At 42.0% G+C, this 19,994-nt stretch overlaps 1 protein-coding gene across 1 annotated transcript in view; it reads right to left on the reverse strand.

The window, feature by feature from the left end:
* Positions 1 to 3,839: 3,839 nt before the first annotated feature.
* The window catches only part of kcnj9 (potassium inwardly rectifying channel subfamily J member 9), a 55,876-nt gene continuing 39,721 nt past the window's right edge, over positions 3,840 to 19,994 (reverse strand). The window contains exons 4-7 of the mRNA XM_060906131.1: positions 19,251 to 19,443; positions 10,969 to 11,166; positions 8,413 to 8,543; positions 3,840 to 4,121 (exon numbers count right to left, since the gene is read on the reverse strand). Coding sequence (XP_060762114.1) covers positions 3,840 to 4,121; positions 8,413 to 8,543; positions 10,969 to 11,166; positions 19,251 to 19,443 — 804 coding nt within the window. The remainder of the gene's footprint in view (positions 4,122 to 8,412; positions 8,544 to 10,968; positions 11,167 to 19,250; positions 19,444 to 19,994) is intronic.

The raw sequence follows: 19,994 nt of genomic DNA on the forward strand, positions 1-19,994 counted from the left end.
TTGTGAAAGTACAAGGTTGTTAATCGAGGGCTGTAACTCTGGGAAAACGCGACCGAATTGAACAAAATAACAATATTGCCCCTTTTCCACCAAAGCAGTTCCAGGGCTGGTTCGGGGCCAGTGCTTAGTTTGGAACCGGGTTTTCTGTTTCCACTGACAAAGAACTGGCTCTGGGGCCAGAAAAACCGGTTCCAGGCTAGCACCAACTCTCTGCTGGGCCAGAGGAAAGAACCGCTTAGTTGTGAAGACCAACAACAATAGTAAGACCGTGAAAGATCGCCATTTTTAAGCGACGAGAAGCAGCAGCTGTACAAACGTGAAGTCATACATTATTATTATTGTTGTTGTTGCTGCTGCTTCTTCCGTGTTGTTTTTGCTTCGATGTTCGTGCCAAGGTTTATGCAAACGCAGCGACGTAACTGACGCATACAGCGACGTAACTGACGTGGCTCCGCTTAGCACCGCGAGCTATGGAAAAGCAAACTGGTTCTCAGCTGGCTCGCAAGTTGAACGAGTTGTGAACCAGCACCAGCACCGGCCCCGAACCAGCCCTGGAACTGATTTGGTGGAAACGGGGTATTAGTGTACTACCGACATATAACAAGGCCTTTCCCCAAATTTTGTGAAATTCCTCCAAAAATTCTGAGAGGAGTTGATTTCAGAAGGAAAACACACTCTCGTGAAATTGTCAAATTATAATTTTGTTAATCAAGGGCTGTAACTCTGGGGAAATGTGACCTAATTGAACGTAATTGCACTATGCGTATTACCGACATACAACAAGGAATTCTGCCAAGTTTCGTGAAATTCCTCCAAAAATTGTGAGAGGAGTTGATTTCAGAAGGTGAGCACCGTTCCCGGGACGGGACATCGCCACGACATAATCTCTCTTCGGGCCTTTCAGCCAGTGGGGGATTTAAATTTTTTTTTTTTTTAAATCACTAACACACCACGTTTTAGATCTTCAACAGAACTAAAAATGACAATATAGTCAACGTTAACCAAACACCATATGAACAGATTGAGAGCAGATACATATTGCATGTCAACACAAACTTTAGATTTAATATTCAGTCTTCTTAATACGACAGAAAAACTGCACCAAAATCAGACATTACTGTAGACCGATGCGATCCTCAGTTTTTCCGACTTAGATTATAAATCTGAATCCACTTCCAAGAAGCAACCATTTTAAACTAGGCTATCTCAGATTATTATTAGACTGTAAGACTGTGCAACACTGTCCATGTCAGATTATACAACGCAGATTCTCTAATATGGAGATAACGATACGGAGGTAATTCCATAATTCTATGCTGTCCACCTCTCGGTGGCATTTATAAATTGTCAAAGTATAATTTTGTTCATCAAGGGCTGTAACTCTGGTAAAATGCGACCGAATTGAACAAAATAACAATATACGTACTACCGACGTATAACAAAGAATCCTGCCAAGTTTCGTGAAATTCCTCCAAAAATTGTGAGAGGAGTTGATTTCAGAAGCGGAGTACCCTTCACGGTACAGATGGACGGACATCGAAACGACATTCAGGCGTTTCAGCCAGCGGGGGATTTAAAAAAAATTTAAAAAAAAACAGCCTGAATATGACATTCATCTCAAAATAAGAGGGCTTATCACAATCTAGTTCCATACCAGTTTATTAGAATGTAAGTGGTCTCTGTATTCATTTCCTTCCATCTATATGTTACTGACTAATACACTAAGTAACTTTAAAAACGCACATTGATAAAACTTGCTGAATTCGTGCTGAGTTTATCTCAAGAAGAAAAGAAATACATCACAATGGAAAAATAACTTCGTTCCGCCCGAATAAGTTCCAAATCTGTGCTCAAATCAGAATTTAAGGGAGTTGTACTCAATAACGTACAATATGACTCGGGTAGTCAATGACATGGACAGGCTTTCATTTTCAAACAAATTTTGCATACACTGTACACACACAATCTTGCCTATAAATAGCCGGGGGAAATGATGGGAAAATTGTCATTATTGAAGATGCCACGCCTAAGCCAAAATCAACGTGAACAGGCCATCGGGATGTTGCGTGCCGGAAGTACACAGACAGAGGTCGCCCGGCACTTCGGTGTTCATCATTCGACCATTTCCCGTTTGAGTCAGCGTTACAGACAGACAGGGAGCACCAGGGATCGTCCACGCCCTGGTCAGCCTCGAGTCACGACGCCAGTTCAGGATCAGCACATCAGGCTAGCTCACCTCCGTGACAGATTCCTGACACCCTCAGTCACTGCTGCTGAGACCCCTGGACGACACAGACCCAGAATCTCCAGCATGACGGGCCGAACATGGACCAACTGTCACTTTGAATTTTTTTATTGTGAATTAATTCTTGAGTTTGACAATAAATGTCCTTTATCGATGTTTCAAGATGTGTGTGCATTACATACAATAACAAATTTCAAATATATGCATGGATCTAAAGTGATATCGTGTTGAATTCCATTGTGCGTTTTTAAAGTTACTTAGTATAGAATTCATGAATCGGAATGTCGGCTTTGTCATATTCTTTCTCCATAGATCCACCCATCCATTCCCAATCCTGTGTACTATGACTGAGCTGATGCTGATTTATCATGATTGGTAATATTTTATGGCTATATCATAGTATTACACAGAAATCGAATTCCTTCTAAGGTCCAGCAACATCAGAAAAGGCACCAGCAGGCTTCCCTCCCATTGGACATTACAGGAATAATTAAACTGTGCATTAGACGTGCTTCGGTTCTGGGCAGCTTCCAAGAACGGGATGGACTGGAATATTAGTGGAATATGCTCCGTCAGAGTAGCCTGCGCTCACCAGGGTAATTCATCATAAATTTATTGGCAGCTCTGAAGACAAGAGCGCAGCCATGAAATGAATAGTAGGAGCAAAAATGCTGACATGGCTTAGTATAAATGAAAGCAAGTAGCCATTAATTAACGTGATGTGTGTGGCATAGGGCCAATTGATGGCTACGAGCTTTCCGTAGAGCTCTGCTACCGTTTTTTTTTTTTTTTTGATGAGGCTGTTCCTTTAATCATGAATATTTGACCCTATTTGAGCACTTCCTCTGAAATGTTTAAGATGTGTGAACCGTGGAACATATGTACAGAAGAGTTTTAGAGAATAGTTAAGTAACAAACCCCTGTTACATTGAAGGAAAAAAAAAACAACACGTCAACTCTGTGCAAGATATGTTTGTAAGGCCGACTGTGACTTTAAAATAACGCACACACACATACACACCACAAATACTGTACGATTTATGGTTTTAAACACGAGGGGCATTTCGCATGCCCATTCGATCCAGTTCCTGCATGTACCGAAAAACAGACAGAAAGAAATACCGATAAATTCCTGGCACAAAGAATCCTGTTAAATGCTGATGAAGAGAACCCCAGGGATTACAGTGACGTACCTAGTTGCATGGCACTTCCATCAAGTGTAATATAGCTAGCGTATCTGTCCAGCTAGCCGTGCATCAAAATGGATATATTACTGTACGTGTAGTGAAAGCAAACATACTGTACCCTGCGTAATTTTTGTGAATTCTGGGGAATGAATGGTCTCAGGAAACCTAATGTCAGCCGTGAAAACACCGTGCCAGATTTTAAAAGCAGGACGGTTTCAGATGTCTGCTTTTTACACCAACAAACCACGTGACTAAGAGTTCCCCGTTGGGGAAAGGTATTCTATGCTATACATTAGCGGCTAAATGGTTAAGATTTGAAGAAGAAGGCATGGATTGTTTCACAATCAAATCTAAGATAATATTCACTTCCTAACCCTAAAAATACTTGCGCTCTTACTTTCTTTCTCTTAGGCCTCAGTTTCTGATTGGTCTGTAGTGACACTGCCATTCTGTTCCCCTACAACTGGCTGTTCCTGGGTATCTGCGACTCCACCCACAATGAATGTCGGTCCGCCTCCATCTTTTCCACTGACAGGTTCAGAATCGCCAGGGGTTTTTGACTGCTCGTTCAGGTTAGGCACCTCCCACTTCTCTTCATCCAGCCGGCTGGAGATCGACCAATAGAGGTGGGCTTCCAGGCGAGCAGCGGCTAATGCAAGCTCTCGAGCTGAACAAGAAGGTGTGTCCACCTGTGGGTGAAAGGTGAGATGAGGCTTCAGTAAAAATTTTTTTTTTTTTGCTATGATGGTTGCTACATTGTCACATTACTTACCAAAACATCAGCGAAAATGTAATCGATTTTTGTACAGTGGCGCTTGAAAGTTTGTGAACCCTTTAGATTTTCAATATTTCTGCATAAATATGACCTAAAACATCATCGGATTTTCACACAAGTCCTAAAAGTAGATAAAGAGAACTCAGTTAAACAAATGAGACAAAAATATTATACTTGGTCATTTATTTATTGAGGAAAATGATCCAATATTACATATCTGTGAGTGGCAAAAGTATGTGAACCTTTGCTTTCAGTATCTGGTGTGACCCCCTTGTGCAGCAATAACTGCAACTAAGGCTACGTTTACATTACGTCGAATCAGCGGATCATCAGATTAAAGTTCTTAAAACGATTCGCGTTTACACTAAAACCGTTAGCCGTGCACACAGCAACGCCAATACGCGGATACGCTCGGCTCCGCAGGCATCCTGCGCTCCAAATCACTCCGCCCTGAACAGCGAGTGCCCTCTGGAGGGTGCGCACTCCGGCCCTGCGCAGCTCACACAGCGCGCGAGTGAAGTGCACAAGCCACGATTCGGGACTGAGCCGCTGTGTGTGAGATCCCAGCGCATATCACTTACTACTTGCAAGTGGAAGGATGGCAAGCCTAAAGACAATCATAACTACACAATGGGCAGTATTTGCATCAGTATTTGCAGTATTTTCATACTTTTATACTCTTTAATGAAAGGTGATACAAGGCGGAAGTCCGCGCCGTTTTTCAGCAGTCGCGTCACATGACCAACGCCAACGAATCAGGAAGGTGGATGTCACAGTGATGTTGTCCAATGAGACGCCAGCTAGAGCTCAGCACAGCGTATCCGCGTATTCTGAATGTTTACACAGCACCGGAGCTGACACGATCTGGATTGAATACGTGGACGCTGGCGGATTCCCGTTTCCAGGCGGTTTAATGTAAACGGACAGTGCATCCGCGAAGAAAACGAGATAGATACGGTCTAGTGTAAACGTAGCCTAAATGTTTGCGGTAACTGTTGATCAGTCCTGCACACCGGCTTGGAGGAATTTTAGCCCGTTCCTCCGTACAGAACAGCTTCATCTCTGGGATCTTGGTGGGTTTCCTCACATGAACTGCTCGCTTCAGGTCCTTCCACAACATTTCGGTTGGATTAAGGTCAGGACTTTGACTTGGCCATTCCAAACCATTAACTTTATTCTTCTTTAACCATTCTTTGGTAGAACGACTTGTGTGCTTAGGGTCGTTGTCTTGCTGCATGACCCACCTTCTCTTGAGATTCAGTTCATGGACAGGTGTCCTGACATTTTCCTTTAGAATTTGCTGGTATAATTCAGAATTCATTGTTCCATCAATGATGGCAAGCCGTCCTGGCCCAGATGCAGCAAAACAGGCCCAAACCATGATACTACCACCACCATGTTTCACAGATAGGATAAGGTTCTTATGCTGGAATGCAGTGTTTTCCTTTCTCCAAACATAACGCTTCTCATTTAAACCAAAAAGTTCTATTTTGGTCTCATCCGTCCACAAACCATTTTCCCAATAGCCTTCTGGCTTGTCCACATGATCTTTAACAAACTGCAGACGAACAGCAATGTTCTTTTTGGAGAGCAGTGGCTTTCTCCTTGCAACCCTGCCATGCACACCATTGTTGTTCAGTGTTCTCCTGATGGTGGACTCATGAACATTAGCCAATGTGAGAGAGGCCTTCAGTTGCTTAGAAGTTACCCTGGGGTCCTTTGTGACCTCGCTGACTATTACATGCCTTGCTCTTGGAGTGATCTTTGTTGGTCAGCCACTCCTGGGGAGGGTAACAATGGTCTTGAATTTCCTCCATTTGTACACAATCTGTCTGACTGTGGATTGGTGGAGTCCAAACTCTTTAGAGATGGCTTTGTAACCTTTTCCAGCCTGATGAGCATCAACAACGCTTTTTCTGAGGTCCTCAGAAATCTCCTTTGTACATGACATGATACACTTCCACAAACATGTGTTGTGAAGATCAGACTTTGATAGATCCCTGTTCTTTAAATAAAACAAGGTGCCCACTCACACCTGATTGTCATCCCATTGATTGAAAACACCTGACTCTAATTTCACCTTCAAATTAACTGCTAATCCTAGAGGTTCACATACTTTTGCCACTCACAGATATGTAATATTGGATCATTTTCCTCAATAAATAAATGACCGAGTATAATATTTTTGTCTCATTAGTTTAACTGGGTTCTCTTTATCTACTTTTAGGACTTGTGTGAAAATCTGATGATGTTTTAGGTCATATTTATGCAGAAATATAGAAAATTCTAAAGGGTTCGCAAACTTTCAAGCACCACTGTATGGACCCACACAAAAAGACCTCGGTCTGATATTTTCCCGTAAAGCTCGAGCAAGTGAGATTCATTAGGAGTTTATTATATGGCTTCTTTTATTTCTAAGATTAAAATAGACGGTCATTATAATGAGGCGTGACGCTGCTTTCAGTCACGTCATATTTGTCACGTAGTCACGCAGAAAAAAGGGCTAGCGGTTTCAAAACTGAATTTCTGTTAGCGGTTAGCCGTTTCTGAATGCTCTTCATTGCTCATTTCTTGAATAACTCGGTGACTCTTGTTTGTCTTTTGGCTGTTCTTGATTCTGTTTTGATTTCCAGTTAATCTTTTTTTTTTTGCAACACTGAAAGCCGGTGCCTTGGAAAGTCAGTCCATAATCGTCCACGGGCATTACGGGAAAATACTGCCTGCCAAGAAACCAATCAGAGCGCACGATTTTACCGGCAGTAGCTCGTGCCATATGATCACCGATATTCAGTGAGCCTGAGGTGGATAATTGTTTTAGTATAAATACACAGGTGATTATTAAAAAAAATTAAAAATTGTATTTAAAAAAATTATTTACTTCAATCTTCAAAAGCGGCATGCAAACGTAATAAAGGCACGGCGCAGGCTTGTGTCAGTTATCTATGCCGAGTCACAGAAAATACTTTGTTTTGAAATAGATAAAAGAAATCACAATTCCACTTTATCTTTGAATAGTTTTAGACCAAACTTTGTAGCATCTTTAGTGCTTTTAGGAACAGCATTTTCTTACATAATTTGTAATTTTTCCTCACTTACGGTGTCGGTGCGCTTGGCCGCCATTTTGGCGAATTGCTCAAGATAATTATCGAGAAATAGACCAAATTTCTCAACCAATCAGCGCAGGCGACTTCCTATAAATCACCTGTGTATTTATACTAATTGTGCAATACTATTTCTACTTGTTACCTAACTGCTTTTTTTTTCCTGGCTGTTTTTAATTTTGTGCTTTTTATGCTTTGGTTATGCACTTCAAAATGCCCATCCCTGCTGTGCACCTTAATAGAGACCAGCTATTTAACCTTTACTGAATGTCTAACTCAAATAAATACTGTGTACCACGGAGTCTAAAGAGGTGTTCACACGGCACATATTTGCATCGATGCTGCACCGATGTATTTTGTTGCGATATATCTTACACCGGTGTAAATTTTGTGCAGCGTTCACACGTCACAAACCTGCTTACTAGAGAGAAGCGTGTTGGCACCGGTGCAGCCCCACTTGCGTTCACACGGCAGTTTTTGCGACCGTGCTATACGATAGTAATAATGCGGAAATGAAATATGTGCATGCGTGAAAATGTACTTCCTTTTCCCGGTTGTCATGGCATCACCAAGCGCCGGGAAAACAACGTGGATCAAGGCACCAGTGTTGCCAGATACTGCTGACGTTTTCCAGCCCAAAATATGTTCAAATCCGCCAAAATGCACTTAAAACCGCCCAATCTGGCAACACTGGAAGACACGCAGTTCTGTTGTTGTTGATATTCGCCATTTTGGAAGCGCAAAATACCAGGATGCAAATTATGCAATGCCCGTATATAATCGACTCTCCTCACGCGTAGCGAGTCTACCCCTGTAGCGTTCAGACGTCCCATTTTATATCGGTGCTGCCCCGCAAACTAGCATTTACTCCGGAGTAAATTTCTTAAACCACCTCCCGAGCAGGGTTAGATTTGCATCGGTTTAAGCAGCTTTCAGGGGCTACACCGGTATAACTTTGTACCGTGTGAACGCTCTACCGGGGCAGCCCCGGTGCTACACCGGAGTAAAAGTTGCCATGTGAACACCCCTTAAAAGTCCAAAATGTGCTGGATATAGGAAGTGGGTGTACGGGACAGTAGGCTTTCTGATGTATTCTTTTTGCACCTCAAAGGTATGATGAAATGCTCCGTAGTCCACATCAAAGAATCCTTCGGCCAGGGACATCATCGGGCTGAACCTGTGACCCCACATCACCTCCTCGGCCAAATAGGAGCTCCGTGCTTGACAAGTCATACCTGGCAACCACGTATGGACACGGATGATAAACAGATAAGTATTAAAAGGGAACTGAAGGCAATTTTTTTGTTATCTCATTTTATTAAATATAGGAATGCATTTTTGATCGCGATTTTGTCACTGCTATAGCAAGTTATGAGTGTTTGAAATACACTCTGTAATATATCAGTCCATATGTCAAAGCGATGGCCGTAAACAAGATTCGTTGAGACCTGTGCGAGACATCGTAGGACGGAAGTAAAACGTACAGTGGAAATCAAAGCGACCGACATCTGCCGATGTTGTCAAAAGACACGCGCGCCCTCTTTCGGATGCTGACGTAATCAAGCCGGAAGTTTTCCCTGTGATTTCCCGAAATCGCTCCCTAATCACTATATAGGGCACTATATACACTACCGTTCAAAAGTTTGGGGTCACTTTGAAATGTCCTTATTTTTGAAAGAAAAGCACTGTTCTTTTCAATGAAGATCACTTTAAACGAATCAGAAATCCACTCTATACATTGCTAATGTGCTAAATGACTATTCTAGCTGCAAATGTCTGGTTTTTGGTGCAATATCTCCATAGGTGTATAGAGGCCCATTTCCAGCAACTCTCACTCCAGTGTTCTAATGGTACAATGTGTTTGCTCATTGCCTCAGAAGGCTAATGGATGATTAGAAAACCCTTGTACAATCATGTTAGCACAGCTGAAAACAGTTGAGCTCTTTAGAGAAGCTATAAAACTGACCTTCCTTTGAGCAGATTGAGTTTCTGGAGCATCACATTTGTGGGGTCGATTAAATGCTCAAAATGGCCAGAAAAATGTCTTGACTATATTTTCTATTCATTTTACAACTTATGGTGGTAAATAAAAGTGTGACTTTTTATGGAAAACACAAAATTGTCTGGGTGACCCCAAACTTTTGAACGGTAGTGTAGTCGGGACGCCATTTTGTAGTGCTGTCCGAAACCTCAGTGAAGATTATTTACACCCTGTATAGTGCACTCAAAGTATCCCACAACGCATCACGAAAAGTAGTGTACAGTCGACGGTGACTAACCAAGCAATATATCCCATCATGCATTGCGGTCACACTGAAAGAAATCAAATTAAAAGTCTCAAATTTGATTTAATAAAAGGCGGCGGCAAAGAAGAAAGTCTTCAGCCTTGATTTTAAAAAAAACAAAACTGAAAGAAAGATGCAGCTACTTTGTATTGATTAATGTGGGAAATGCGCTCGGTATAATATGGATTTATCACAAAAACACACGCATGTATTTATTATTTTGAAAACCCACCAGCCGCCTGATCTGACACGCTTTAATTCTGCGACAGTAATGACGTAAATACCAGCGCGACGGAGTAGTGTCCGGAAGCGGGTTTTTTACATTTAACCATTGGTTTGAAGTCGTATGGAGTAATCTCCATCACTGATGAAGCTGGCAAATCTCGAAATGAATCTAAATTGGAACGATATGGCGATCTCGCCGCTGTGTAAACAGTTTTCGAAATGACGGCGCTGACACGTCACGTTTGAAGTCTCGCACGAGTCTCGTGAAGATCACACGGATAAGCGACGCCTGCTGTGGACCAAACGAACCACCTTCAACATGGCTAAAAAACGAAAAAACCGATAAGTGTAATATAATCCGCCAATACGAGTCACGATATAAGGTTACTAAAACCGAAAACGTAATTGAATAACATGTTAATTAAGAAATAAAGCAAGTTTAAAAATGACTTCAGCTCCCCTTTAAGTATACATCAGATAAGAAAAAGAGCGACACTCCAAAAAGTCTGACACACATATTTAGAGTCCTCTTCCTGCTTTTAATCATGTCTGGTTTTCCTGAAATAATTAAAGCAAATAACTTTCAACACACAAGAGGCAGCTGGGTGGTGACTTGCATGAATCAGGAAACGGATATAAAACAGTATAAGTAGAGTTAGGGCCGTAACAAAAAGTTTTACGTGTCTGAAACGGTTCCCTTGGCAGCGCTTTGGAAGCAGTACAAAAAAGAAGTTCCTACCGCTCACAAAATTCACTTCAACAAACATTTACAACTGCCGTTGTGTGCTGTGATCAGATGAGACCATAATTAAACATTTTTGTTCACGCACCATCAGCATGTTTGGTGACAAAGAAAATGCATAAACGCTGTAACGCAACGCAAATGTACAATGCCGTGATGGATCACTGATACTTTAGCTCTGGGACTCGTGGGAACACTATCATCATGAATTCAGCCCCAAACCTGTTTGGCTCTGCCAGGAGGTTCAGACATGGCCATAGACAGACGGTACAGAGAACGAAATGAACATTGCAGTTTCTGTATTTAAACCCGACTGGAAAACCTGCGCTCTGAATTGAAGAGGGAAATCCGGATGTCCTGCTTGACTGTTAAAGTCAAAGGGTTTTGATGTGATTGTGTCGGTCTCACCTGTAGCTTCCACCATGCCCTCCAGGATCACGACAATCTCAAAGTCTTCCTTCTCTAACTGAGCCTGCGACATGTCCCAGAACGGTGAGCGGGAGTCGATCTCATGAGAGATGACCAACGGAGACACTAGGAACAAGCGGTCATCCCCGGTCTCAAAGCCCACACTGATATCTGTCTGATCCAGCGGAATAAATTCACCTAAAAATGAAAAAAGGACAAGAGATGAAAAAAAAAAACAAACAAGAGTGCTCTGAGAGCACAATATCCCCCGCTGATAACTCTGCCATAACTCTGGTAAAATGTGACTGAATTGAACAAAATTGCACTATGCGTATTCCTGATATATAACAAAGAATCCTGGCACGTTTCGTGAAATTCCTCCAAAAATTGTGAGAGGAGTTGACTTCAGAAGGTGAGTCCCCTTCCCAGGACGGACATCGCCACGATATAATCCCCCTTCGGCAGGCTTTTAGGCAGGATTTTTTTTTAGGGAGTCTAACTTTTTTGCAGGTGTCACTGTATGTGGCGAGGTGTAGCGGCGCGTTGAGCGCCGCTGGCACGAGTGTTTTAGGGGGTTCCGGGGGTACTCCCCCGGAAAATTTTGAAATTTCTAATGCTCTCAAATGCTATTTTTTGAGCTGGAGTTGCATATTAAGCATGACAAATTAGCTATAAAGCTTTCTGATCGCAGAATACTACATAAATAAAGCTTGTTGTAGCTGTGTTTGTCTCAGTCAGTAGTGCACCTATTGCAATTGCATTACATGTGACAACCAACCCCGAACACAGTGTGACAACCAACCCCGGCTGACCAGTTTTGCTTTCAAAGCCGCTAGCGTCCAAAGATTTAGTATAACAAAGAAAAAAACACACAGGAAATATGGCTAAGTCTTCAAACATTATAATGGTATTCGTTTTTTCAATAGAAACCCATTAATTACAAAGCTAGAAGGTAAAAACCAAGGTACTAAAAATTTACAGAAGAAAAAAAAAAACTTACATGAGTTCTCTTCTGAAAGAAGTTGGAAATCGTTGTTTGCCTTCCTCTTTTCTTCATTTTCTTCCTGTCATGCCCAAAAAACTCAGAAAAATCTATCTTCTATCTTCCTTACCAAATATCCCACGTGTTCGTCCTTTTCACGTGCGTTCTTTGGAATCCCAGCATCCTTTAGAACGTGTCGTATTTGATTATTGTTTAGCCTACTAGAAATACTACCCGCCGGCTCGACTACCACACTCTCCACTACGTAGCCTGTAATGTTGGGAAAATCTGCATGAAAATGTGTTATTTACTGTTAAAAGGATTTATTCGGGATAAATAACATGTCAGGTAAGGCCGGTTTTCTATAGACTACATTCCACATTTAGCTGCGGCAATATAGTCTACGGCTATATTGTCTGGATATTTATGCCAGTGTCTCCTAGGCATACATCTTTTCCCCCTCTGCTCTGGGAACGCATATTACAAGTGCTTTGTACACCAAATTTATTTAATAACCCATTTATTTATAACGAGGGCTCTCACAACTTTGAAATTAGTGCAGCCATAGAAACGCGTGTTTCTGTAGCTCTGCGGCGGGTGCCTATATTTTGTACTCTGGGCTCGTGCTGTTGCTATGGTAACCCTGGGCGTCTTCGGGAAAGACAGCTGTCAAAGCGAGACTTCTGAAATTTCCAAAATGGCGGTGTCAACAAAGCTTGTAGATCCTCGGAAAGCTCAGACTCGGCGATTTTTTAACATATTCAGCTAAGTTACCGGACATAACACGGGCGGAAATATTAGGGCGTCTTTAGGGCGTCGTACTAAAAAGTAGGGCGTCCAATTTCTTGTTTTTTTCAGTACAGGGCGTCGAAAAGACGCCCAGACGCCCCTCTATCTAAAAGCCTGCCCTTCGGGCCTTTCAGCCAGCGGGGGATAATAAAACTTGTAAGGGACGTTGATTTCAGAAAGCAAGCACACCTTGATGAAATTGCCAGAGTACAAGTTTGTTAATAATCGAGGGCATAACTCTGGTAAAACTTGCCCAAATTAAACGAAATTTCAATAAGCGTATAACTGTCATATAACAAAGCCTTTTGTCAAGTTTGGTGAAATTCCTCCACAAATTGTGAGAGGAGGTGATTTCAGAAGAACGTACACCCGCATGAAATTGTCAAAGTTATTTACTCAAGGGTCAAAACTCTGGGAAAACTTTCACAAACGGAATTAAATCGCAATATGCGTATTAGCGTCGTATAACAAGGCCTTTTGCCAAGCTTCGAGAAATTCATCCGAAAATCGTGGGAGTTGTTGATGTCAGAAGGCGAGCACACCTTCATGAAATTGTGAAAGTACAAGGTTGTTAATCGAGGGCTGTAACTCTGGGAAAACGCGACCGAATTGAACAAAATAACAATATTGCCCCTTTTCCACCAAAGCAGTTCCAGGGCTGGTTCGGGGCCAGTGCTTAGTTTGGAACCGGGTTTTCTGTTTCCACTGACAAAGAACTGGCTCTGGGGCCAGAAAAACCGGTTCCAGGCTAGCACCAACTCTCTGCTGGGCCAGAGGAAAGAACCGCTTAGTTGTGAAGACCAACAACAAGAGTAAGACCGCGAAAGATCGCCATTTTTAAGCGACGAGAAGCAGCAGCTGTACAAATGCGAAGTCATCCATTATTGTTGTTGCTGCTTCTTCTCCGTGTTGTTGTTGCTTTGATGTTCGTGCCAAGGTTTATGCAAACGCAGCGACGTAACTGACGTATACAGCGACGTAATGACGTGGCTCCGCTTAGGACCCCGAGCTATGGAAAAGCAAACTGGTTCTCAGCTGGCTCGCAAGTTGAACGAGTTGTGAACCAGCACCAGCACCGGCCCCAAACCAGCCCTGGAACTCATTTGGTGGAAAAGGGGTATTAGTGTACTACCGACATATAACAAGGCCTTTTCCCAAATTTTGTGAAATTCCTCCAAAAATTCTGAGAGGAGTTGATTTCAGAAGGAAAACACACTCTCGTGAAATTGTCAAATTATAATTTTGTTAATCAAGGGCTGTAACTCTGGGGAAATGTGACCTAATTGAACGAAATTGCACTATGCGTATTACCGACATATAACAAAGAATTCTGCCAAGTTTCGTGAAATTCCTCCAAAAAATGTGAAAGGAGTTGATTTCAGAAGGTGAGCACCGTTCCCGGGACGGGACATCGCCACGACATAATCTCTCTTCCGGCCTTTCAGCCAGTGGGGGATTTAAAAATTTTTTTTTTTTTTAAATCACTAACACACCACATTTTAGATCATCAACAGACCAACAAGTAGAACTAAACACGACAATATAGTCAACGTTAACCAAACACCATATGAACAGATTGAGAGCGGATACATATTGCATGTCAACACAAACTTTCGAATTAATATTCAGTCTTCTTAATACGACAGAAAAACTGCACCAAAATCAGACATTACTGTAGACCGATGCGATCCTCAGTTTTTCCGACTTAGATTATAAATTTGAATCCACTACCAAGAAGCAACCATTTTAAACTATGCTGTCTCAGATTATTATTAGACTGTAAGACTGTGCAACAACATACGCTACCGTTCAAAAGTTTGGGGTCACTTTGAAATGTCCTTATTTTTGAAAGAAAAGCACTGTTCTTTTCAATGAAGATCACTTTAAACTAATCAGAAATGCACTCTATACATTGCTAATGTGGTAAATGACTATTCTAGCTGCAAATGTCTGGTTTTTGGTGCAATATCTCCATAGGTGTATAGAGGCCCATTTCCAGCAACTCTCACTCCAGTGTTCTAATGGTACAATGTGTTTGCTCATTGCCTCAGAAGGCTAATGGATGATTAGAAAACCCTTGTACAATCATGTTAGCACAGCTGAAAACAGTTGAGCTCTTTAGAGAAGCTATAAAACTGACCTTCCTTTGAGCAGATTGAGTTTCTGGAGCATCACATTTGTGGGGTCGATTAAATGCTCAAAATGGCCAGAAAAATGTCTTGACTATATTTTCTATTCATTTTACAACTTATGGTGGGAAATAAAAAAGTGTGACTTTTCATGGAAAACACAAAATTGTCTGGGTGACCCCAAACTTTTGAACGGTAGTGTATGCTGTCCATGTCAGATTATACAACGCAGATTCTCTAATGATATGGAGATAACGATATGGAGGTAATTCCATAATTCTATGCTGTCCACCTCTCGGTGGCATTTATACATGTCTCCTCACAGTGGTCAGGCACTGAGGTGTCCAAACATCAAAAACCAACAGTTTCTGACACTACTAAAGGTCCGTTGTCGACTGTCTTTGGTCACTGTGGCACAAAATCGTCCAAATTATCCGTTCTACGATTGCCAAGCTGTTAAGCTCGAAGGGCATGACTGAGGAATGCTTTAACGATGCATGACTGCTATCTGTGACAAGTTCATAAAAAGTCAACTCTAACTTTAGCACGATGTTTTAAGAGAATTCAGATTTTTAGTATTTCGAAAAAGCATGGCATCGCAAGAGTTTTCTAATTTGCATTTTAAAGACTTGTTGTTTTACATAATGGAGTTTTAAACAGTGTCTTTATGAATATGAACGGAGTTTAATTTTTAATGAACTCATAATAGAAAAACAAAAGTTCTTATTAGTAGACTTCCATTAATAACATTACCATTGGACTTTTCTGACATTAAATAATATTTGCTGGCTTTTTTCGTGGTATATCAGATACAGTGGGGCAAAAATGTATTTAGTCAGTCGCCAATTGTGCAAGTTCTCCCACTTAAAAAGATGAGAGAGGCCTGTAATTTTCATCATAGGTACACTTCAACTATGAGAGACAGAATGGGGGGAAAGAATCCAGGAAATCACATTGTAGGATTTTTAATGAATTAATTGGTAAATTCCTCGGTAAAATAAGTATTTGGTCACCTACAAACAAGCAAGATTTCTGGCTCTCACAGACCTGTAACTTCTTCTTTAAGAGGCTCCTCTGTCCTCTACTCGTTACCTGGATTAATGGCACCTGTTTGAACTCGTTATCAGTATAAAAGACACCTGTCCACAACCTCAAACAGTCACACTCCAAACTCCACTATGGCCAAGACCAAAGAGCTGTCAAAGGACACCAGAAACAAAATTGTAGACCTGCACCAGGCTGGGAAGACTGAATCTGCAATAGGTAAGCAGCTTGGTGTGAAGAAATCAACTGTGGGAGCAATTATTAGAAAATGGAAGACATACAAGACCACTGATAATCTCCCTCGATCTGGGGCTCCACGCAAGATCTCACCCCGTGGGGTCAAAATGATCACAAGAACGGTGAGCAAAAATCCCAGAACCACACGGGGGGACCTAGTGAATGACCTGCAGAGAGCTGGGACCAAAGTAACAAAGGCTACCATCAGTAACACACTACGCCGCCAGGGACTCAAATCCTGCAGTGCCAGACGTGTCCCCCTGCTTAAGCCAGTACATGTCCAGGCCCGTCTGAAGTTTGCTAGAGAGCATTTGGATGATCCAGAAGAGGATTGGGAGAATGTCATATGGTCAGATGAAACCAAAATAGAACTTTTTGGTAAAAACTCAACTTGTCGTGTTTGGAGGAGAAAGAATGCTGAGTTGCATCCAAAGAACACCATACCTACTGTGAAGCATGGGGGTGGAAACATCATGCTTTGGGGCTGTTTTTCTGCAAAGGGACCAGGACGACTGATCCGTGTAAAGGAAAGAATGAATGGGGCCATGTATCCTGAGATTTTGAGTGAAAACCTCCTTCCATCAGCAAGGGCATTGAAGATGAAACGTGGCTGGGTCTTTCAGCATGACAATGATCCCAAACACACCGCCCGGGCAACGAAGGAGTGGCTTCGTAAGAAGCATTTCAAGGTCCTGGAGTGGCCTAGCCAGTCTCCAGATCTCAACCCCATAGAAAATCTTTGGAGGGAGTTGAAAGTCCGTGTTGCCCAGCGACAGCCCCAAAACATCACTGCTCTAGAGGAGATCTGCATGGAGGAATGGGCCAAAATACCAGCAACAGTGTGTGAAAACCTTGTGAAGACTTACAGAAAACGTTTGACCTCTGTCATTGCCAACAAAGGGTATATAACAAAGTATTGAGAAACTTTCGTTGTTGACCAAATACTTATTTTCCACCATAATTTGCAAATAAATTCTTTAAAAATCAGAATGTGATCTTCTGGATTTTTTTTTCTCATTCTGTCTCTCATAGTTGAAGTGTACCTATGATGAAAATTACAGGCCTCTCTCATCTTTTTAAGTGGGAGAACTTGCACAATTGGTGACTGACTAAATACTTTTTTGCCCCACTGTATATTCCGTTCAGCTAGCATGATCTTGACCGAGTCGAAGACGAGTGCTAGCTGAACGGAATACATCTGATATACCATGGACAAAAAGCCGGCTGATATTATTATGATTAGACATATACATTCCTTTCGGGTGTTCAATGCTAGCCTGGGCCCGCCCATCCTAAGCGTGACGCAACATGAGGGCCTGTTGCGAGCTTAGTCTGGCCAGGCAAGCTATCTACAGCTCTTCCAAGCTCCCAAAAAAATCGGGAACCAATCAACTTTGTGCATCTCCAACGGCCCTGGGTAGAGGCGTGTTCAAGGCAGTGACGTAGTAGAACTGCGACCGGAAGCCATAGATTGTTTACAGAATCTATGCCGGAAGCGCTTCATTCACTAGAAACATTACAAACATGGAGCAAGTTCTCATTGAAAACGGAGCAAAGAGCAGCCCTGGAGGTATTTATTGAAAGGAAGGACGTTTTCGCCTTGCTCCCGACCGGCTTCGGTAAGAGTTTAATCTACCAGTTAGCCCCGTCGCGTCGCATACGTCAGAGGAAAGAGTGATGTGATTGGTTTAAGCTTCGTCACAGCCTTTTCTGGCTTCGACCAGTAGCAAACTGAGGCATTTCAGGGAGGCGGGTCAACCACGGGCTCTGGGAAACGGTTGGGCTTAATATCTTGGCCAGACCAATAGCTCGTAGAGCTTTGCAGTCGCGTTAGCCAGACTAGTTCAATGCATCTTTCTCTTTCAAAATGCTCTCAAAATCTTCTGCATTAAATGAAGCAAACCTGGCGGCCATGTTTGTTTACAAATTATCACAGTTGCTCGCTAGCGCGGAAGTTTTACGTCTCCGATGCGTGACGTCATGTTGTCTTGACAACCATGCAATATCGTAAACCATATTCAATACTCGTTCTCCATTGATAACAAAACTGCATGCTGTCAAACCAAATGAATGAAACCCACTAGAAGGGAATGTTTTTATTCCATCAAAAAAAGCGTCCTGCATGTATATAATCATTTCTATTATTTTTTTCGCGGTGCAGTTTCCATCAAATCCTGCACTCTGATTGGCTGGCGAGCGCCTCCGTATCCTACGGTACGGACCCCGGTTACGGACCTCTGGCGGCTCGCTTGTTCACAGCAACAACAAACATAGTAGCATTTTTTGTCAACATTTATCTTTTTTTAATAAGATTTATTTATAAGATGATCAAAAATCTTATAAATTTTTGCCAGCATTTCTCAGGAGAATAGCATTAATTTTACAGCATGGATAGCGATAACGACAGTGTTCACAGCGAAAGCGAGTTTTACTACCCTGAGGAAGAAGAAATAAATGAAAACATTTCAGGAGAAAGCTAAAAACCTCTAACTGTTGCTAACGCCAAGCAAAAACATGGCTGAATACCTGAATGACTCAATTTTGTATAAATAGGGGACTAGATAGGCAAAATGCAGTTTTTCCTGCCATGGAAGTGCACTTATATACCGAGGAGGAAGCAATTTGCATTACAGTTGTGAATGAGGATTCAAAATGACGGCTCGGCTCAGTTTTCCCTTTCGGGCGCTCTCGTTTTCTGTTAGAATTTGGTAAGCTGGTAAAAAGCTGGTAAAAATAAATATATTATTTACCAGCTTAAGGTCGGTCCGTATGGTGAAATACCATGACCTCGGCCTTGAATACTGACCTTGGCCCAGAGGGCCTCGCTCAGTACTTTCAAGACCTCAGTCACCATATGGACCTCCCAGCTGGTAAATAACACATAATTTTTGCAGTATTTTGAATGTGAAACCCAGCAGTGGTGTTTTTTTTCCCTCCAAAATGCTAAATGAACCACTGCAGCTCTTGATTACAAAGGATTTTTCTTTTGTCCACCACCAGATGGCACTGCTGTATTCAACCCTAATTTTGCTGATGTCGAGTGCTTTGACTGCCAAATTTTGTCGTCTTGATCATTTAAGAAGCTGCAGCTGGAGTCTCACCCTCTTGGGTCTGTTTGGATTTGATGAGCTTTGCTCTCATGTTGGCTCCCACGATGTGCGAGGATCTCAGATCGCCAACTCGGAACATCAGACACAGCTTATCGTCTCGCAGAGAAATGACCGCGTTCCGGGAGAACACCAGTGTCTCTGCACGCTTGTTTGGCTGAGAGATCTTCACAAACATACAGCCAACCTGAGGAAGTTGGAAAGCAGAAGATTATTACAGGGTAACAATGGAATTTAGAGGGCAACAAAGGAATTTTGGCAAAAGCAGATTTCTCCAGGTCAGAGCTGTACCCAGAATGGGAAATTTATTGCTGGCAAAATCAGATATGAGGTTTAGATCAGCGTATTCCTTCATAAAAGTGCCATTCAGCTGTATCTTACAGTTTCACGTTAATTAGGAAGTGCGAGTCATGGATTATTCTTAAATCTTGGTCCAGTATATGAGCAGTTACCAATCAACCTGTTTCTTTATACAGGAAGAGAGTTACAGGGCGTTCCAGAATCATCCTAAAGATGAGCCAAAATTGTAATGTAAAAGAAATATTTATAAGCAATAATTAAAATCTTCCACTCAAAGAACAGAAGCAACTATTTCTCTTACTTTACAATTATTCGCCGAAGGCGAGGTTATTATCTGTGAATAAAAACCGAGACAAAGTTGAGGTTATTATTCACCGATGTTCACTGAGCCTGAGCTGGAGAAGTGTTTTCGTATAAAGACACCAGTGAGTATTTTTT

Source organism: Neoarius graeffei, chromosome 23, assembly GCF_027579695.1.
Source record: "Neoarius graeffei isolate fNeoGra1 chromosome 23, fNeoGra1.pri, whole genome shotgun sequence".
Lineage (NCBI taxonomy): Eukaryota > Metazoa > Chordata > Actinopteri > Siluriformes > Ariidae > Neoarius > Neoarius graeffei.